Source organism: Quercus robur, chromosome 8, assembly GCF_932294415.1.
Source record: "Quercus robur chromosome 8, dhQueRobu3.1, whole genome shotgun sequence".
Lineage (NCBI taxonomy): Eukaryota > Viridiplantae > Streptophyta > Magnoliopsida > Fagales > Fagaceae > Quercus > Quercus robur.
In genome coordinates, this window is record NC_065541.1 from 17,546,555 (window position 1) to 17,564,581 (window position 18,027).

General features: G+C 38.2%; 1 protein-coding gene across 1 annotated transcript; it reads right to left on the reverse strand.

Moving 5' to 3' along the window:
* LOC126695966 (G-type lectin S-receptor-like serine/threonine-protein kinase At2g19130) lies at positions 1–17,746 on the reverse strand. Its single transcript, XM_050392757.1, has 4 exons — positions 16,705–17,746; positions 927–1,072; positions 551–643; positions 1–240 (listed from the first exon to the last, which is right to left on the reverse strand). The coding sequence occupies exons 1-4, from the start codon at positions 17,744–17,746 to the stop codon at positions 1–3; spliced, it is 1,521 nt and encodes a 506-aa protein (XP_050248714.1).
* Positions 17,747–18,027: the final 281 nt, after the last annotated feature.

The window sequence follows — 18,027 nt, forward strand, 5'->3', positions numbered from 1 at the left end:
TCACTTCTCTTCATCCCTAGCTCTTGCCTCTTTGAGCTCAATTATCTCACTTTCTAACCGATGAATATACTCCACCGAACTAGATGAGGCAGTGGTTACTAGAGAAGAGGAAGGTCTCATGCCAAGTCCTTTTACAATACCGGATTTCTTCTTAAAAACCAAGTTTGAGATCTCCTCTTGTGTAAGGGGAATTGCATTAGGATCTTGACAATGATCCTCTTGCACTTTGAGAATAGTTTCCTACCATTTGAAAGAGAAAAAAACAAGCAATCACAACATTAATAATACATATGTTATAACTTTACAAACATGATAAAGATAGAATAATAGGGATGGAATGATACACATACATATGTCGCTTCATCCTCATGGTGTATCCACCTATTTGTATTTGGATTGAAATGAACATCTTTGTAGATTTTTGTCAATTCAGGAACTTGACCACCATTATTATTTGTCTAATTAATTAACATTCAAGTGTTAGTTATTTATAGTTAATTAATCACAACATGTAATACACTAAGGTTTAAGAAAATGAAAAAACACACACCTCCTCATCAACCCTAACAGCAAGTGCCTTTGACCCGCATCTATGTTTCCTTGAAGTTTTGCTCCTATTTTCAGAGTTAATTCTTGATTTTTCCTAATGAAGAACATTCAAGATATTTATTAGTTCATGAATAAAACAGTATACATTTACTTCATCTAAGTATTAATCTAATCATTTGACAACATAATATAGTAAATATTGGATAATGATAATACACATTTTGTATTTATTGTTTTGTTCACCAAGTTAGAATCTCCTTCTAGCTCAAACTAATCCTATAAAATGAAGTGTATATGTATTATAAAAATATTATTATATGTACTTAATATGCTTAATGACAACAAAGATGAGTTAGACGCTATCAATGTAAATTTACCGCGATACTTTGAAGCACCACATCTCTAGTAGCAGCATCAACACTTTTCCAATTTTTCACATTGTAACTGGACAAATTACTTCGCACTTGTACACCAATTTGATTGACAAGCTTGCACGCATTAGTCCCAACAGGAGCATCATACTCTGCAGTTATACGTACTAGCAACTTACCACTTTTTTCAACAAGTGCCCGTACTGCTATACCACGTGTTGTTCCACGGGTATTGAAATCTACTACTTATCGCATCTAATCAACAATACCTAATCATAATTCGAAAGAATGTAAAACACTCCCAATATGTATTTAAACCACCTTATAACACCATGCAAGTCACCCGCTTGCTCCAACACAACATACCACCACAAATCCAATTTCCAACATCACAAATATAGAGTTTTACAAGTATTTAAATCAAATAAAATACTATTCATCACATCTAATCAATAATACTCATTCAAATTTGCAAGAAATGAAAAACACTCCCAATATGAATTTAAACCACCTTATAATATCATGCAAGCCACCCGCTTGCTCCAGCACAACAACCCACCAAACCAATTTCCAACATCACAAGTATATAGTTTTAAAAGTATTTAAATCAAATAAAATAATATTCATCACATCTAATCAACAATACTCATTCAAACCAACAATCCACAAGAAAACCAAATACAAACATCACAACTACAATGCTTACAAGTATTGAAATCTACTATTCATCACATCTAATCAACAATATCCAATCATAATTCAAAAGAGTGTAAAACACTCCCAATATGTATTTAAACCACCTTATAACACCATGCAAGCCACCCGTTTGCTCCAACACAACATACCACCACAAATCCAATTTCCAACATCACAAATATAGAGTTTTACAAATATTTAAATCAAATAAAATACTATTCATCACATCTAATTAACAATACTCATTCAAATCAACAATCCACAAGAAAACCAAATACAAACATCACAACTATAATGCTTACAAGTATTAAATTCTACTATTCATTACATCTAATCAACAATACCCAATCATAATTCAAAAGAATGTAAAACACTCCCAATATGTATTTAAACCACCTTATAACACCATGCAAGCCACCCGCTTGCTCCAACACAACATACCACCACAAATCCAATTTCCAACATCACAAATATAAAATTTTATAAGTTTTTAACTAGAATTTACTTACTTTGCTCAAGCTAAGCTTACAACTTTCAGAAAAAGAAATCCAAAGTTATTGCAAATAATGTGTATTTAGCCTGCAAAAGAAAACTTAAATTTATAAGTCCTTCAGTCTTGAAAATGATACAACTACCAGAAACAATAAAAAAGAAAAAATTATACTTGTAAAAATTAATGAAGAAGAGTTAGGAGCTTAACCAAATGGGACATGTTACAGAATATGTTAATGGTACTAGTTGTGCCACCAGCTAAGAGAAATATTTGCACATAATAAAGTATGAAGACTGAACACAACATCACCATAATTATAATACAAATCACAAGCATCCACATAATAAAAAAGAACCTAACCAAAGAGGCACACACAAGCAAATCTACTGCCTAGCCCTCTATTTGGTTGAGATGAAAGCCTTTTACAAGATAATATACCAAACTATTGTCCATTGTTCATTTAGTTTCCTAAATTACAAGACATACAGCTCAACTACAACATATCATAGCAAATAGAGGGCTATGTAAAATTTCGAAATTTACATTTTCCAAGTACTAATAGCAATAAATAGAAAATAGTGCTAGAAACTTCTCACAATTAAAGGGTAACTTTTACCTATCAACAAGCCTTGACTTTTCTCTGTACGAAATGAGGATTCCCCAAACATCCTAACATCTTGAACCAAAAAAGGAACCCCAAATTTGCTGCAAAACATGGAATTTTGAAGAAAAGCAATGCTCAGAAACCAAAAAAACTAGTTAGGGGATGAAATATAATATAATCTATATGCTCCTCTTTCTCCTCTTAAAAGAGGCCGTTTGGATTCAGCGTTTTCCGCTGAATCCAAGCTGCGTTTTCTGAATTTTTTTGTTTTTTGTTTTTTTTTTTTTTTAACTTTAGCCGCACATTTTGACTAAATCAACGGTGAACAGTACATTCGTGCACTGTTTACGGACCCACAAATTCCACTTTTTAGCAACTTTTTCATTAAAAATGGGTCCCACGATACTATTCACATATTTAAGAATTATTTTGCTACAGTGTTTTCAGTTTTAGTTTTCAGTTTCAGCAAAAATAAGCTCAATCCAAACGGACCCAAAGTCTTATAAAACAGGAAGACTATTCAGGTCTAAAACTTACATAGGTGATACAAACAGCCCAAAAGCAAAGATGTTCCTTGCAACAAATAAATGTGTATATTAACATATCATAATTCTAATATATTAACCATTATATTCCAATTTCTTTATGATTAGAGCAACAAAAGAATTAATCTCATAAAATCCAATCTTTCATAACTATCTTGAATGTTGTAGTTAAGAGCCAATTAAAATTTTGACAGTTACCTACCCCTCCACACACACAAATCACTGATGGTTCCAAATTTGTTAGAATAAAAGCATATCTGTTTCCTTTTCTAAAATGCACTGCTTCTCTTATTCCCATATTCATTTGTAAATATACTTAAATTTTCAGCCTAATTCTTGGGAATAATATTGACATTAAACAAGGCCTAGAGCCCAAATTTCCTAAAGGAGTGTCTAAACATGACTCCCCTCAACACTTGCCAAAAGTGCATATGAAAGCAACCCCAGTGCAGCATGTATTTGAAGTGAAACTATAGTAAAACTTGTATATCAAATGAAATGTTCCTTATGTACCAATGCTCAGAAACCAAAAAAGAAAAGCAATAAATAAATATAATTTCAGGAGTCTCTTACTTGAAGTAGTTAAGAAAAAAAAAGAAATTGAATCGGTGAAGGGAAGGCGAAGGGTCATCGGTTGGAAGTGGAAGCCGAAGGGTCGCTGGGAGCTAAATCGGCAAAGGGAAGGCGAACAGTCAGTGTGGGTGGAAGCCGAAAGGCCATGGGAGCTGAATCGGTGAAGGGAAGCCGAAGCGTCGGTGTGGCTGGGAGCCAAAACGTCGCTGGGGTTTGATCGGCGACAACGATCAAGCAAAAGCGATGACGGCAAAAGCGACACAAGCAAGCAGCAAAAGCGACGACGGCAACCAGCAAAAGCGACGACGGCAAGCAAAAGCGACGACGGCAAGCAAAAGCGACGATGGCAAGCAAAAGTGACGACAAGCAAGCAAATAAGACGGCGAACCGATTCGGCGGTGACAGCAAGCATAAGCGACGGCGAGCAAAAGCAAAAGCGACGGCAAGCAAAAGCAAAAGCAACGATTCGGCGGCGACGATGAGCCTAATCGACGGCCGAATCGGCGATATGCGGATGGGCTATGAGGGAAAGAGAGAAAAAAATCAGAAAAAGGGAAAAGTGAAACAAAAAAAAAAAAGGGCTAAAGATTATATGTATAAAACTTTTAGTGATGAACTCAGATTCGTCGCTATTGGATACCTTTAGCAACGAACTGGGATTCGTCACTGATAACGAACCTATAATTATCATTTTATTTTTAGTGATGACTTACTTTCGTCGCTATATGTTATATTCAGCGACGAAATTATTTTCGTCACTAATAGTGTTCTCACTAACACCTTTAGCGACGAAACTTTTTGTCACAAAAAACTTAAACTTTTAGCGACGAAAATCTTTGTCGCTATAGCTGAATTTGTTTGGTACCAAAAATTTTCACTTGGCGCCTGAGTCATATTATGTAAAATGTTTAGTGATGAACTCGGATTCGTCGTTATATGTTATTTTCAGCGACGAACATTTTCGTCCCAAAAAACTTAAACTTTTAGCGACGAAACGGTTCGTCGCTGTATTTGAATTTAGTTTGGCACCAAAAATTTTTCACTTGGCGCTTGAGTGATATTAATATAAAACTTTTAGTGAGGAACTCAGATTCGTCGCTATTGGCTACCTTTAGCGACGAACGGGGATTCGTCGCTGATAATATACTGATATATATATGTTTTTGTTTTTAGCGACGACTTATATTCGTCACTATATGTTATATATAGCAACGAAATATTTTTCGTCACTAATAGTGTTCTCACTAACACATTTAGCGATGAAATTTTTCGTTGCAAAAAACTTAATCTTATAGCGACGAAAAATTTCGTCACTGTAGCTGAATTTAGTTTCGCGCCAACATTTTTTGCTTGGCGACTGAGTTTAACACAACATATAGCAACGAAATCTAATTTTCGTTGCTAAATATTACTAATTTTTTTTATAAATAGCGATGAAATTTAAATTTCGTCGCTATATAGTACTTTTTTGCCAGGAAAAAATTTTCCTCACTAAAATTCGTCACTGAAACTACATTTTGTTGTAGTGAAACCAAACGGGTAAAAACCTGTGAAGGATTTAACCTAGCTATCCTCAATGTAAAAAGCAAATCCACTATGAAAGAATTGAAGTTTGTACAATAGAACTTAGACCACTAATATTCTATTGCTACACACCAGTAGAAAACTTACTACCACGACCCCATGATAACTCCAAGTCTACGAACTACTTCTTTCCTTGGCCTTTGCAACAACACAAGCTCACCTGCTTATGACTTTGAGACTCCACTCAAAGGTTTTGGATCTCCTTAAACATTGCTCTTGTATGCAGCAACTTCTACAACACCAGATCTTGAGATTCTTCAAGGAATAACACCGGTAGAAGACATAAGAGAGCTTTTGGGTACAAAACCCTAGATCTACAAAAGTGAAACAAGATGCACTCTAATTTCTCTAAAAAAACTCTCAAAACCCCACCTAGGGTTAGCTTATAATTTTCTTTAAATACTGGAAAAAACGGCTAGCGATTTAGGCTTCAAACGGATAAGTTATGGCCTTTTTAGGTTCGCTGATTTTGCTGATATGCAATTTTTGATTGATCGAAAATCACTAGTACCAATCGAGTACCAATCGAACGAAACAGCTTATAACTCATTTGTTTTTATCCCGAACTTGAGTTTTTTTTTGTCTTGGGCTTCAATGTAGACCATTCTGAAAGTTCAAAAACGTGTACAAAAACACTTTTGAACGTTTAGACCCCCAACAATCAATTTAATCAACACAAGCAATATGTTAAACAACTAGTGTGCGGAAACTTAACATATGCTATAACATGGAATTGATTAAACAACTATCTAAGCCACAACAAAATAAACCACAGCAGATAATGTAAAGGCAGAGATAGAGAGGAAGGAAGATGCAAACACAGCGATAACACCAGATATGTTATCGAAGAGGAAACCGAAGACCTCGGCGAAAAACCTCTCCGCCGCCCTCCAAGCGGTAATCAATCCACTAGAAAATACAGTTGGGATACAAGGACAGCAATAGACCCTCCAAGCCTAATCTACCCAATGCACCTAAGCCCTCCAAGCTTCTTGCTCCAACGAGGTTGCGCCGAACCTTTTTCTTTTCTAGCTTTCCGGATTCCGCTACTACACCGTAGCATCAACCAATGAATATTGGCTCCTTCCTAACTGCTTCCCAGAACTCCAAACGTCTGTCTCACAGAGATGATAATGGTGAGAACCAGGTTTGGTATAATGGCCTCTCAAGGATTTGACAATGGAGAGGAAGAGAGTGAGGGAATTTGATGAGACTCTAAGGTAGAGATTGTGGGTGAAACAATCTGGTTTTTCTTTAGGGTTTCTCTTTCAAAATTCTCTCTGGAAGCTCTCTTTCAATCGTGGGTTAAAAGGGTATTTATACTGGAGTGAAGAGGAATGCGAAACGTCAGGTTTTTCCAAAACAGGGGTGGCTCGCGGCTTGACTAAGTCGCGAGTTCCAGTCGCGAGTTAACCGTATGGCCAGTTGTCCTGTTTTGTCCTGTAGTGCTCCAGCTAGCATGACTGTTCATCTTCCAGTATGCTTGGCACGTGTGCATCTTCTGGCGGGTTGAAGCCGCGAGGCCAGCCGCGAGTCCCAGCCGCGACACTCTGTTTTCTTGCACACTCTTGAGCAATCTTCACACTATCTCACTCACTACCCTTACAACAATCCCACCTAAATACAGGGTTACTAAATGCTGAATTACAAGCAAATTTGGCACAGAATAAAGCCAATTAGATGGTTAAATAAATTCAACCTTACAATCTCCCCCTTTGGCTATTCCGTGACAAAACCCTAAAACAGACTCTAGACTTAACATGTGAGTTGGGAACAGTTGATCAAAACTCACTCACACCTAATTCTAGAAGCTGTGAAGCACTTGAATCATATGAACATAAACTCCTGAAACACAACAATACACCATGATCATTGTAAGCAGAAAATTATAAATGCATATGAAACAGGCAATATGAGATCAAGCAAAGATGGAGTTAATAAACAAACCATGGCTTGATCAACCAAGTGAACACCACAAGGTAGTGATCACAGTGTTCATTCACACTTGGAATGAACACAAGGACATACAAGTTTACAAGCACAAAGCAAGACACTTGTATGTTCAACACTCAACCAATGCATAGCTCACATGGCATATGCATCTAGGAACAATCCTACAAGGGCACAAGAGTGACAGTACAACAATCACAATGCAGAACATTTAGATTAAAGTACTGATTTCAACATAGCATAAAGGCTGCACTTAAGCATGGTACATACCACAAGGCCTACAAATTATGCATAAAACATAAACCCTAAAAGCTTACAAAAGCATATGGGTACAAACCAACAAATACCTGAATAACAGTTTTACAAAACATAATATATCAACTTAAAGAGAAGAAGGAAACAAAAAAAATAAAGACACTCCCCCTTAAATAGTGACACTCCCCCTTAGGGTAATATCCTCCCCCTCTGATTATGCCTATCACTCCCCCTTTTTGTCATGGAATAGGCTAGTCATCCTCTTCTAGTTTTCTCTGAATTTGATCCAACTGAGTCTGAAGAGAAGTAAACTTCATATCCCATCGGTTGCTTTGATGGTGTAGAGAAGCAGTGAGTCCAGACATCTTTGTATTCAACGCGTGGACAGAGGAGACAATGCAATCAAGTTTCTCATCGAGGGAGAGATTGCTGAACTGAGAGTCACTGTGAGGTGCAGAAGTTTCTGGTTTGGCTCTCTTCCGACTATGTCCAACACTTGCATTGTATGTGCGCATGTTGATCGGACTTGGTTTGGGGATAGGAGACTCATCAGCCGTTGGATAAATTCCCTTGAGCTTCAAGATCCGTGAAATGAGACTACAAAAAGGAATGCATATCCGAGACTCACTGCGAAGAACCGTTTTGCGCAGAACATGAAAGATGTGAGCACAAATGTCAATTTCTTCATCAGAGACCAGATCATGAAGAAACAAAGCTCGTCCGAGATTCATATACCCAGTACTTGACAAAGGGTACAAATTGTGAAACATCACAATTGTAAGCACTCGCAGTTTCGGAGAAAGGGAGGAAACACTGATGGATTTTCCATTTGGTGAGAATTCCAAGTCTTGACCAAGACTTTGTTTGAGAAGCTCCTCATTAGGACATAGATCATCATAGACCGGTGAATGACGAAAAATGGGTCTGTTGATGTGAAGAATTTCTGCCAGGTATGTAGGAGAGACAGAAAAGCTCTTTTGTCGAACCCAGCACTTAAGTTCATCTCCCTCCACAATTGCATTAGCATAAAATTCTTTAACCAACTCTTCATACATGATATCCGGATCCGAGAGAAGGTAATTCCAATCCTTGTGAGCAAAACATATCGGAATGTCAGTGTTATGAAGTGAAGGCAGATCCACAGCTCTCTCTAGTAGTGGTGTGGCATGAAGAAAGAAATTCTCATATGACTGATACGCTGAATAGGATCTGAACTTATTGGGATCGAATCGCTGTGATGAAGAGCGAGTCACTTTCGGGAGAGGTGTGTCTTCATCAACATCAATTACGGGTTCCTTCCCTTTGGAAGAACCTCCTTTCACAGCAGCCTTTTTGAATGGAGACATGACCAGTCTGTATTATAAACAAGGGAAATGACAAAACACAATCCAACAGACTATATCAGCAGTGGGTTAGTGAAAATGTAGGAACAATGAAGAAACCCTAACAGCTGGATGAGTATGGTCAGAAAGTAGCAATGAGGGACACCAAAGGCCCAAATTAGAACTACACAGTAGAGAGATCAAATATAACCACAACGACAGCTGTAAAAGGACCAAAATCAACACCACATCAACAAGATACCACACAAGATCAAAGTGAAACATGATAGCAACAACAGATCAGACAAAAATTAGCTAACCCTAGCTAAGCACATGATGAAGAACACAGCCAACAAAATAAATTAGCTCAAAACCATAAGCACAGGTTACCATAAGCTAAGAAGGGACAACTATGACAGCAAAAACCATCACAAAACCCACACTCAAAAGTGAATAATCCAGAGGGAAAACCATAACAACAGGAAAATTAGAGTGCAAGACAAGGAACCATACCTGTGAGTCGACGATTTTTAGCTGAGAAGAAGCAACCAATGGAGATCGACAATGGAGGCACGGTGAGAAAGGGAAAGTGCAGAAGAAAAAGACAATGAACAGTCACAAAAAGATCGAGGGAAAACAGAAAATTTTAAAAACTGCCCCCGTATGTCCAAAACACGCGATTTTCGCGACTGAGACAAGTCGCCACACAGTCGCCAGATTAAGCCGCCAAAGAACACAAAAACAAAATTTTGAAAAATTTTTCTAAGTGTTTTTCGCGACTGGAAGGTCTACCCGCGAGTTAGTCGCGAGCTGAGCCGCGAAAATCTCTGAGTGAATCTCGCGACTGGACCTTCCACTCGCGAACAAGTCGCCAAACAAGACCAGCGAAGATGCGACTGAGGCTCGCGACTTGGCATACCCGCGACTGAGCCGCCAAAACAGGGCAAAACTGTATTTTGAAATTTTCAGATTTTTCCAACAAAACACTTTCCAAAAACACCTAAAATACTCAAAAATCTTTTTGTGCTTGAATTCACAAAGATTGAGCATGTGAAAACACATTTTATCAAGTACAATCACACAAATGAATAAGGCATTTATTGAACATAAACTTGTGTGTTGTGTGTGGATATCAACAATGAAATAGTCCTTTGTCTAATGTGAAGCTTCAATGATCAATTCAACCAAGGCATATACAATTAGCACTAGATCATGTGACCAATCTCAATTATAGAAATATGAATATATGACCTCCCACACAACTTGATAACATAACTTGGAGCTTTTCATTTGACTCCACTTTCAGCCTTAACATTTGATCTTTTGAGGCAATCATCTCTCATTGTGAGAGGGATATATAACATTTCTCTTTGAAGAACAGGCCTTTTTGAATGAAATTTCACTTTTAATATAAAGTCGCTTACCCTTTTTCCTAGTCAAATACTAGAATGTGCGACAGGCTTTTGCAGCTCAATATCTCTTTTCATTTGGAGATTTACATTTGGTGAGCTCTTTTTAGCAAAAAAATAAAAAGTGGGAAGAGATATAGACACAAGTCTATGCATGTTTCAAGATCAACATAACCATTCACTAATCATTCATGACAAGCTTGAAGATCTATTTACAACACTCACATAGATTTCCAGATTTTTCCCATAGTGATATGAGTGCATGAAAACAAGCAATGCTCGAAAATGCACAAAGCCATTAGCACAAAGGTACAAGGCAAAACGAGTTTTAAGACAAAACTCAACAAAGTCAATCAAGCGTTTTGATTTTCAAATTCTTTATGTAATTTTTGGATTTTTGACTCAAGAAACAAAAAGAATGAATCAAACACAAACATAACCAGCAGCAAACACAACAGAACAAGCAAACAAGAAACAAGTTGCAAAAAGAAGTGTGTGCTCCAACACAGACAGATATATAAACAATGAAGCACACAACACACAAGAGAGTCAAGGAATTGTACCGACACCAATGGTCTTACGGAGTGATTCAAACCGTGGACCATCGAGAGGCTTGGTGAAGATATCCGCCTTTTGATTGTCAGTGTGTATGAACTCAAGACACACAACTCTTTCCTCTACCAAATCCCGAATGAAATGGTAACGTATCTCTATGTGTTTGGATTTTGAATGCTGAACAGGATTTTTGGAAAGATTGATGGCACTGGTGTTGTCACAGAAGACACACATCGTTTCTTGAGGAATTCCATAGTCATGAAGTAATTTCTTCATCCAAAGAAGCTGAGTGCAGCAACTTCCAGCAGCTATGTACTCTGCTTCTGCAGTAGATAGAGATACTGAATTCTGCTTCTTGCTCATCCACGAAACAAGATTGTTACCAAGATAAAAACAGCCGCCTGAAGTGCTTTTCCGATCGTCTACACTTCCAGCCCAGTCAGCATCCGAATATCCGGCAAGACACGCATTTGAGTCTTTTGAATACCACAGACCATAGTTTGCAGTACCACTCACATATCGAATGATTTGCTTAGCAGCAGTCAGATGAGATTCCTTTGGATTAGCTTGGTACCTGGCACAAACGCCCACACTGAAAGCAATGTCCGGTCTACTTGCTGTAAGGTAGAGCAAACTTCCAATGATGCTCCTATACAATGTGGGACTTACTTCAACTCCTGATGAATCCACATTCAGTTTAGTGGCAGAGCTCATGGGAGTGGAGGCATGTTTTTTGGAGTCTAGGCCAAACTTCTTGACAATATTTCTGGCATACTTCTCTTGAGATACAAATATACCCTCCTTTTGTTGTTTGACTTGAAGACCCAAAAAGAATGTGAGCTCCCCCACCATGCTCATCTCAAACTCCTTCTTCATCTCCTCAGAAAATTCAGTAGCACGATCTTCGATAGTTGCTCCAAACACTATGTCATCAACATAGACTTGTGCCACAAGGAGATAATCTTCATCATTTTTGACAAATAGAGTTCGATCAGCATACCCTCTCTTGAAACCTCTATCTAGAAGATAATGTGTAAGACGATCGTACCAGGCTCTAGGCGCTTGTTTTAAACCATACAGTGCTTTCTTCAATCTTAATACATGATCTGGAAAATGAGGATCCTTAAATCCTTTTGGTTGCTCAACAAAAACCTCTTCATTTAGATATCCATTCAGAAAAGCACACTTAACATCCATTTGATAAAGTTTGAACTTCAAAGTGCACGCAATGGACATGAGGATTCGAATGGATTCGAGTCTTGCCACCGGAGCAAAAGATTCATCAAAATCCACCCCTTCTACTTGTGTGTATCCTTGAGCCACCAAACGAGACTTGTTTCGAATTATCTCTCCATCTTCATCAGTTTTGTTTTTAAAAATCCACTTTGTGCCTATAACATGAACGTTCTCAGGCCGTGGAGCAAGTTCCCACACGTCATTCCTCACAAACTGATTCAGCTCGTCATGCATTGATTCAACCCAATTCTCATCTAGAAGAGCCTCTTCAACCCTCTTTGGTTCAAACTGTGCAAGATAACAGTGATATGTTACATGATTGGCTAGCAGAATATTTCCTTTCCTGAGGCGAAGACCGTCATCAAGTGATCCTATGATATTACTTTCCGGATGATTCTTGAGAATTCTTGAGGAAGGCCTTTTTGAAGTGGAAACTTCATCACTACGAGAGATAGGAGGATGAACTTCTGGTGGAGTAAGAGGACTTGAAGTTCTAGACATCGATCTCGTTTCCCTTCTTGGGTTGATGGGAGTCGATTCTACTTCTGGTATAGGTTCTTCACCTTCTATATCCAAAGCTTCTACCTCAACATCAGGCTCTTCGGTGTTCAGCCCTTCTACATCATCAATCATTTCCACCTTAGGTAAAGCATCATCAATCTTGACATTTATGGATTCCATCACAGTTTTTGTTCTCTTGTTGAACACTCTATATGCTCGACTTGTAGTAGAGTAGCCAAGAAAAATACCCTCATCACTTCTTGCATCAAACTTCCCAAGATTCTCTCGATCATTTAAGATATAACATTTACTTCCAAATACCCGGAAATACTTCACTTTAGGCTTCTTCTCATTCCATATCTCATATGCAGTCTTCTTTGTACCAGCTCGAAAGAAAATCCTATTGCCAATGTGACACGAGGTGTTGACAGCTTCTCCCCAAAAATTTTGAGGTATTTGCTTATTAAGCAACATGACTCTTGCCATCTCCTGAATCACACGATTTTTTCTCTCTACCACTCCATTTTGTTGTGGAGTTTTGGGAGCTGAAAACTCTCTTTTAATACCATTCTTCTCACAGAAGGACTCGAATCTTGCATTCTCAAATTCTCTCCCATGATCACTTCTAATTTTGGCTATTGGAATCCCCTTTTCATTTTGTAGTTTCTTGCACAGAATCTCCAGCCTCTCACAAGCTTCTGATTTTTCTCTAAGGAATTCAACCCAAGTGTATCTTGAGTAGTCGTCCACAATGACCATAATATATCTTTTTCCCCCTAGGCTTTCAGTTCTGGTGGGCCCCATCAGATCAACATGAAGTAACTCCAAACAACGAGAGGTGGCTATCACATTTACCTTGTGATGACTTGCCTTAGTTTGCTTCCCCATTTGACATGCACCACAAATGGTCTTCTTTACTTTTCCAAACTTAGGAAGTCCCTCGACTGCTTCAAGTTTGGAGACTTTGGCTACTTGTTTGAAGTTGGCATGCCCAAATCTGTGATGCCACAGCTCCAACATATCCACCCGAGCACTTCTACATGATATTGGTGCCGTGGGAACTATTCCATAATAGTTATCCGTAGTCCGATTTCCTTCCAAAACCTGAATCCCCTCTTTATTGATGATCAAACATCCTTTCTTGGAGAATTGTACCAGGAAGTCGTCATCACAAATTTGAGTGATGCTCAGCAAATTCGCCTTCAGCCCTTTTATGAACAGCACATCTTTCAACAGAGGCAAACCGGGTATCTCGATGGTTCCTTTGCCAAGGACTTGAGCATGGCTTCCATCCCCAAAGGTCACATAGTCACCCACCTTTTCTTTGAGTGACTTAAACAGTGACTTATCCCCTGTCATATGGCGAGAACACCCACTATCAAGATACCACAAACATGCATTAAACACCTTTAATGAGGTATGCACAAATAGGTTCACATGTGACAGACAATCTTGACCTTCAAACACAAACTCATCATCAGGTTTCATGCTACTTTTAGATTGATTTTTCATTTTCAGATTCTCAATCATCTCACACAACATTCTATTCTTTCTTTTATATTTCTTAATCAATGATTTTGATTCAGATATGCTACTGTGTAAGACAAGATTCTGATTCTCAAGAAATTTCAGCATGTGAACAAAAACTCTAGCATGTTTCTTAGTTTTTAATAACTCTACAAGGTCATCAGTAAGACACCTTTCAGTCATATGCATAGAGACATTTTCACAAACACTTGAGCTACAATTCAACATGGTATAAACAAAAACAACAACCACAACTCAGGGGTCTAGGATCACACAAATGGTAATGAAACCAAACAGCTGTGTACCCGCTCTGATACCAATTGAAAGTTCAAAAACGTGTACAAAAACACTTTTGAACGTTTAGACCCCCAACAATCAATTTAATCAACACAAGCAATATGTTAAACAACTAGTGTGCGGAAACTTAACATATGCTATAACATGGAATTGATTAAACAACTATCTAAGCCACAACAAAATAAACCACAGCAGATAATGTAAAGGCAGAGATAGAGAGGAAGGAAGATGCAAACACAGCGATAACACCAGATATGTTATCGAAGAGGAAACCGAAGACCTCGGCGAAAAACCTCTCCGCCGCCCTCCAAGCGGTAATCAATCCACTAGAAAATACAGTTGGGATACAAGGACAGCAATAGACCCTCCAAGCCTAATCTACCCAATGCACCTAAGCCCTCCAAGCTTCTTGCTCCAACGAGGTTGCGCCGAACCTTTTTCTTTTCTAGCTTTCCGGATTCCGCTACTACACCGTAGCATCAACCAATGAATATTGGCTCCTTCCTAACTGCTTCCCAGAACTCCAAACGTCTGTCTCACAGAGATGATAATGGTGAGAACCAGGTTTGGTATAATGGCCTCTCAAGGATTTGACAATGGAGAGGAAGAGAGTGAGGGAATTTGATGAGACTCTAAGGTAGAGATTGTGGGTGAAACAATCTGGTTTTTCTTTAGGGTTTCTCTTTCAAAATTCTCTCTGGAAGCTCTCTTTCAATCGTGGGTTAAAAGGGTATTTATACTGGAGTGAAGAGGAATGCGAAACGTCAGGTTTTTCCAAAACAGGGGTGGCTCGCGGCTTGACTAAGTCGCGAGTTCCAGTCGCGAGTTAACCGTATGGCCAGTTGTCCTGTTTTGTCCTGTAGTGCTCCAGCTAACATGACTGTTCATCTTCCAGCATGCTTGGCACGTGTGCATCTTCTGGCGGGTTGAAGCCGCGAGGCCAGCCGCGAGTCCCAGCCGCGACACTCTGTTTTCTTGCACACTCTTGAGCAATCTTCACACTATCTCACTCACTACCCTTACAACAATCCCACCTAAATACAGGGTTACTAAATGCTGAATTACAAGCAAATTTGGCACGGAATAAAGCCAATTAGATGGTTGAATAAATTCAACCTTACACATTCTAAACTAATGAGACTTAGTTTTTGTCATGTTTTGTCATGGTTTACCAACATTACAAACTCAAAACCTAACAATCTCCCCCTTTGGCAATCCGTGACAAAATACACATACAACACAATGCCCATATACAATAAAATGCCCAAATACATCACAAATCCCAATCTAAGACTCCTAACCTAGAAGTTGCAAGAAGATTTAGAAGGTCTTGATCAGAATATACCTGTCTTTTCTGAAAACACTCAAAAGAACACATCAACGCATGTGTGAAAAGAAAGACATATAAACAATAATATGAAACACAATATAAAAACAAAAGTAAACTAACTCTCCCCCTAAGTTAGATACATCAAAAAAAAATTATATTCTCCCCCTTTCAAAAACAATTTTAACTCCTCCTAAGCAAAACATTTTAAAAACTTTTTTAAACAAGATTCCCACGTTTCATTTATTTCTCCCCCTTTTTGTGACGTATTGACAAAGAAAACTCATACGAAGAGTAAACAGAAAACATACGTAACAAAAGTCAAGAGCAAATAGAGAATCAAGGAAACAAAAGAATCTAGCTCTATAGAGAATAGAGGCAACTCCCCCTATGAAGAGCAACAACTCCCCCTAAGAACAACAAAGGTTAAAAAAAAACTTTACTCCCCCTATAAAAATAGGAAAAACAAAACAGTTTTGGGGAAAATTTAGGAGGTGAGGAAAATAAAGACACACAAACCAAACTTAAAAACTAAGTTGAGGATACACATAAAGAAAAATATTATCTCTTTCAATAAATATAAACATGACACTATGTGACCCATAAACAGTTGCATAAGTAGAGAATTTTGCATATTGATTATCCATCATATCTTAAAAAAAATATTTTCAATTTTCAGCATTTCACACATCAAGAAAAATAGCATATACTAAAATGTACAAAGGACTCAAAAATTAATCAATTAATTTTTAGATCAAGTTGAGTACCCAATTTAGCAAAGTGTATGCATGTTATGTGTGAAAACAATGAGAGATATGACTGCAAAATTGCAAGATGGATAACCAAAAAAAAAAAAGTTTAGACATGCGATCCAACTTTTGCTCAAAAGCATATACAATACAAGAACAACTGTTCAAGCAAGATGATTGGCACTCCTTATCACTGCTAATCTTCGATCTCAGCGTATTATTATCAAGCCAATCAACTTTAGACATGCGAAGAAACCCATCCTTTTGAACATCACTATTATTACTGCACTGCAGAGCAGTTTTCCTCTCACAGCCGCTGGACACGTCTCCTTTGCTCCAAGCACCAGCAGAAACGGGTGTGAAACCTGGCAAACATCCACATGGTTCTTGCGCAGTCTCATTGCATACACTAAAAGCACCGCATAAAGCATAATCCCCACACCTGGATGATTGTAACGAGGTATTCCACGTTTTCTCTTCTTCTAACCATGATTGCAGTTTAAGCTTCCCAGTTTCATCCAACACGATTCTCGAAATTTGAGTTTGAGAAATGTAATTAATAGTAGGCCAAGAATTAGAAGACAAAACATCAAAGCTAGCGAGTGAACCAGTCCAATATACGTCAGGCCCCTCCATTATTGTCAGTGAGTAATCCAGCTGTAGGGTGAAATTATCAAGAGCTGGGTCTTTTTTACTTTTCCACAATGTTAATGGCCGACTATATTCGAGAGTCATTCCGGGCAAAAGAGTATCAGTAGGATAGTCAAAGCTTTGCCAAAAAAGCTCTAAGACCTTGTTTGTGAGTATAAGATTACTTGTATCCAATAGCATGGCATGGGTACCGTTGCCAGCTGATGTGTTGGTCATGGCGAATGTCATTGTGCCATTAGATATTACAAGATCTCCATCCTGATTAATATTGGGAACAGGATTGGAATCAGGGAATGGGTACTTTCTGTTCGCAACCCAAACTACACTCAGCTTAGAAACATTCTTGAATCGTATTGCCAAGTAATACTTTGTCGAATTTCCTGGAGAGAAGAAACAAAGTTCGAAGATTCCATTAGGCGACTCAATGCTCTCAAGGTGTGTCAGTGATTGACCAGGTAGGATGGTATCTGTGATAGTATTATTGGTGGATTGAAAACCCAGAAAGAAAAAAAGAAGCAGGAAAGCAATAAGAGGGGAAATTCTACTATTCATATTTGTATCAGGCAGCTATGCAATGCAGCACAATTTACAATTTGCAATTTGCAGTGCAACCCAGAAGGAGACTTTAGGCTGCATTTGTTTTGCCAGAAAATGATTTGAGGAAATTATTTTACATCAGCCTATGTGTTTGGTACCTACAGAAAAGTGGGTCAAACGGAAATTATTTTCCCCGTTGACTGTAAAATAGCCCCTCTCACCCGTAAATCATTTTACACTTTCATTTTACCTTCAAACCATTTCCACTCCTCAAAAAATTTCTCTCCTCACTCACT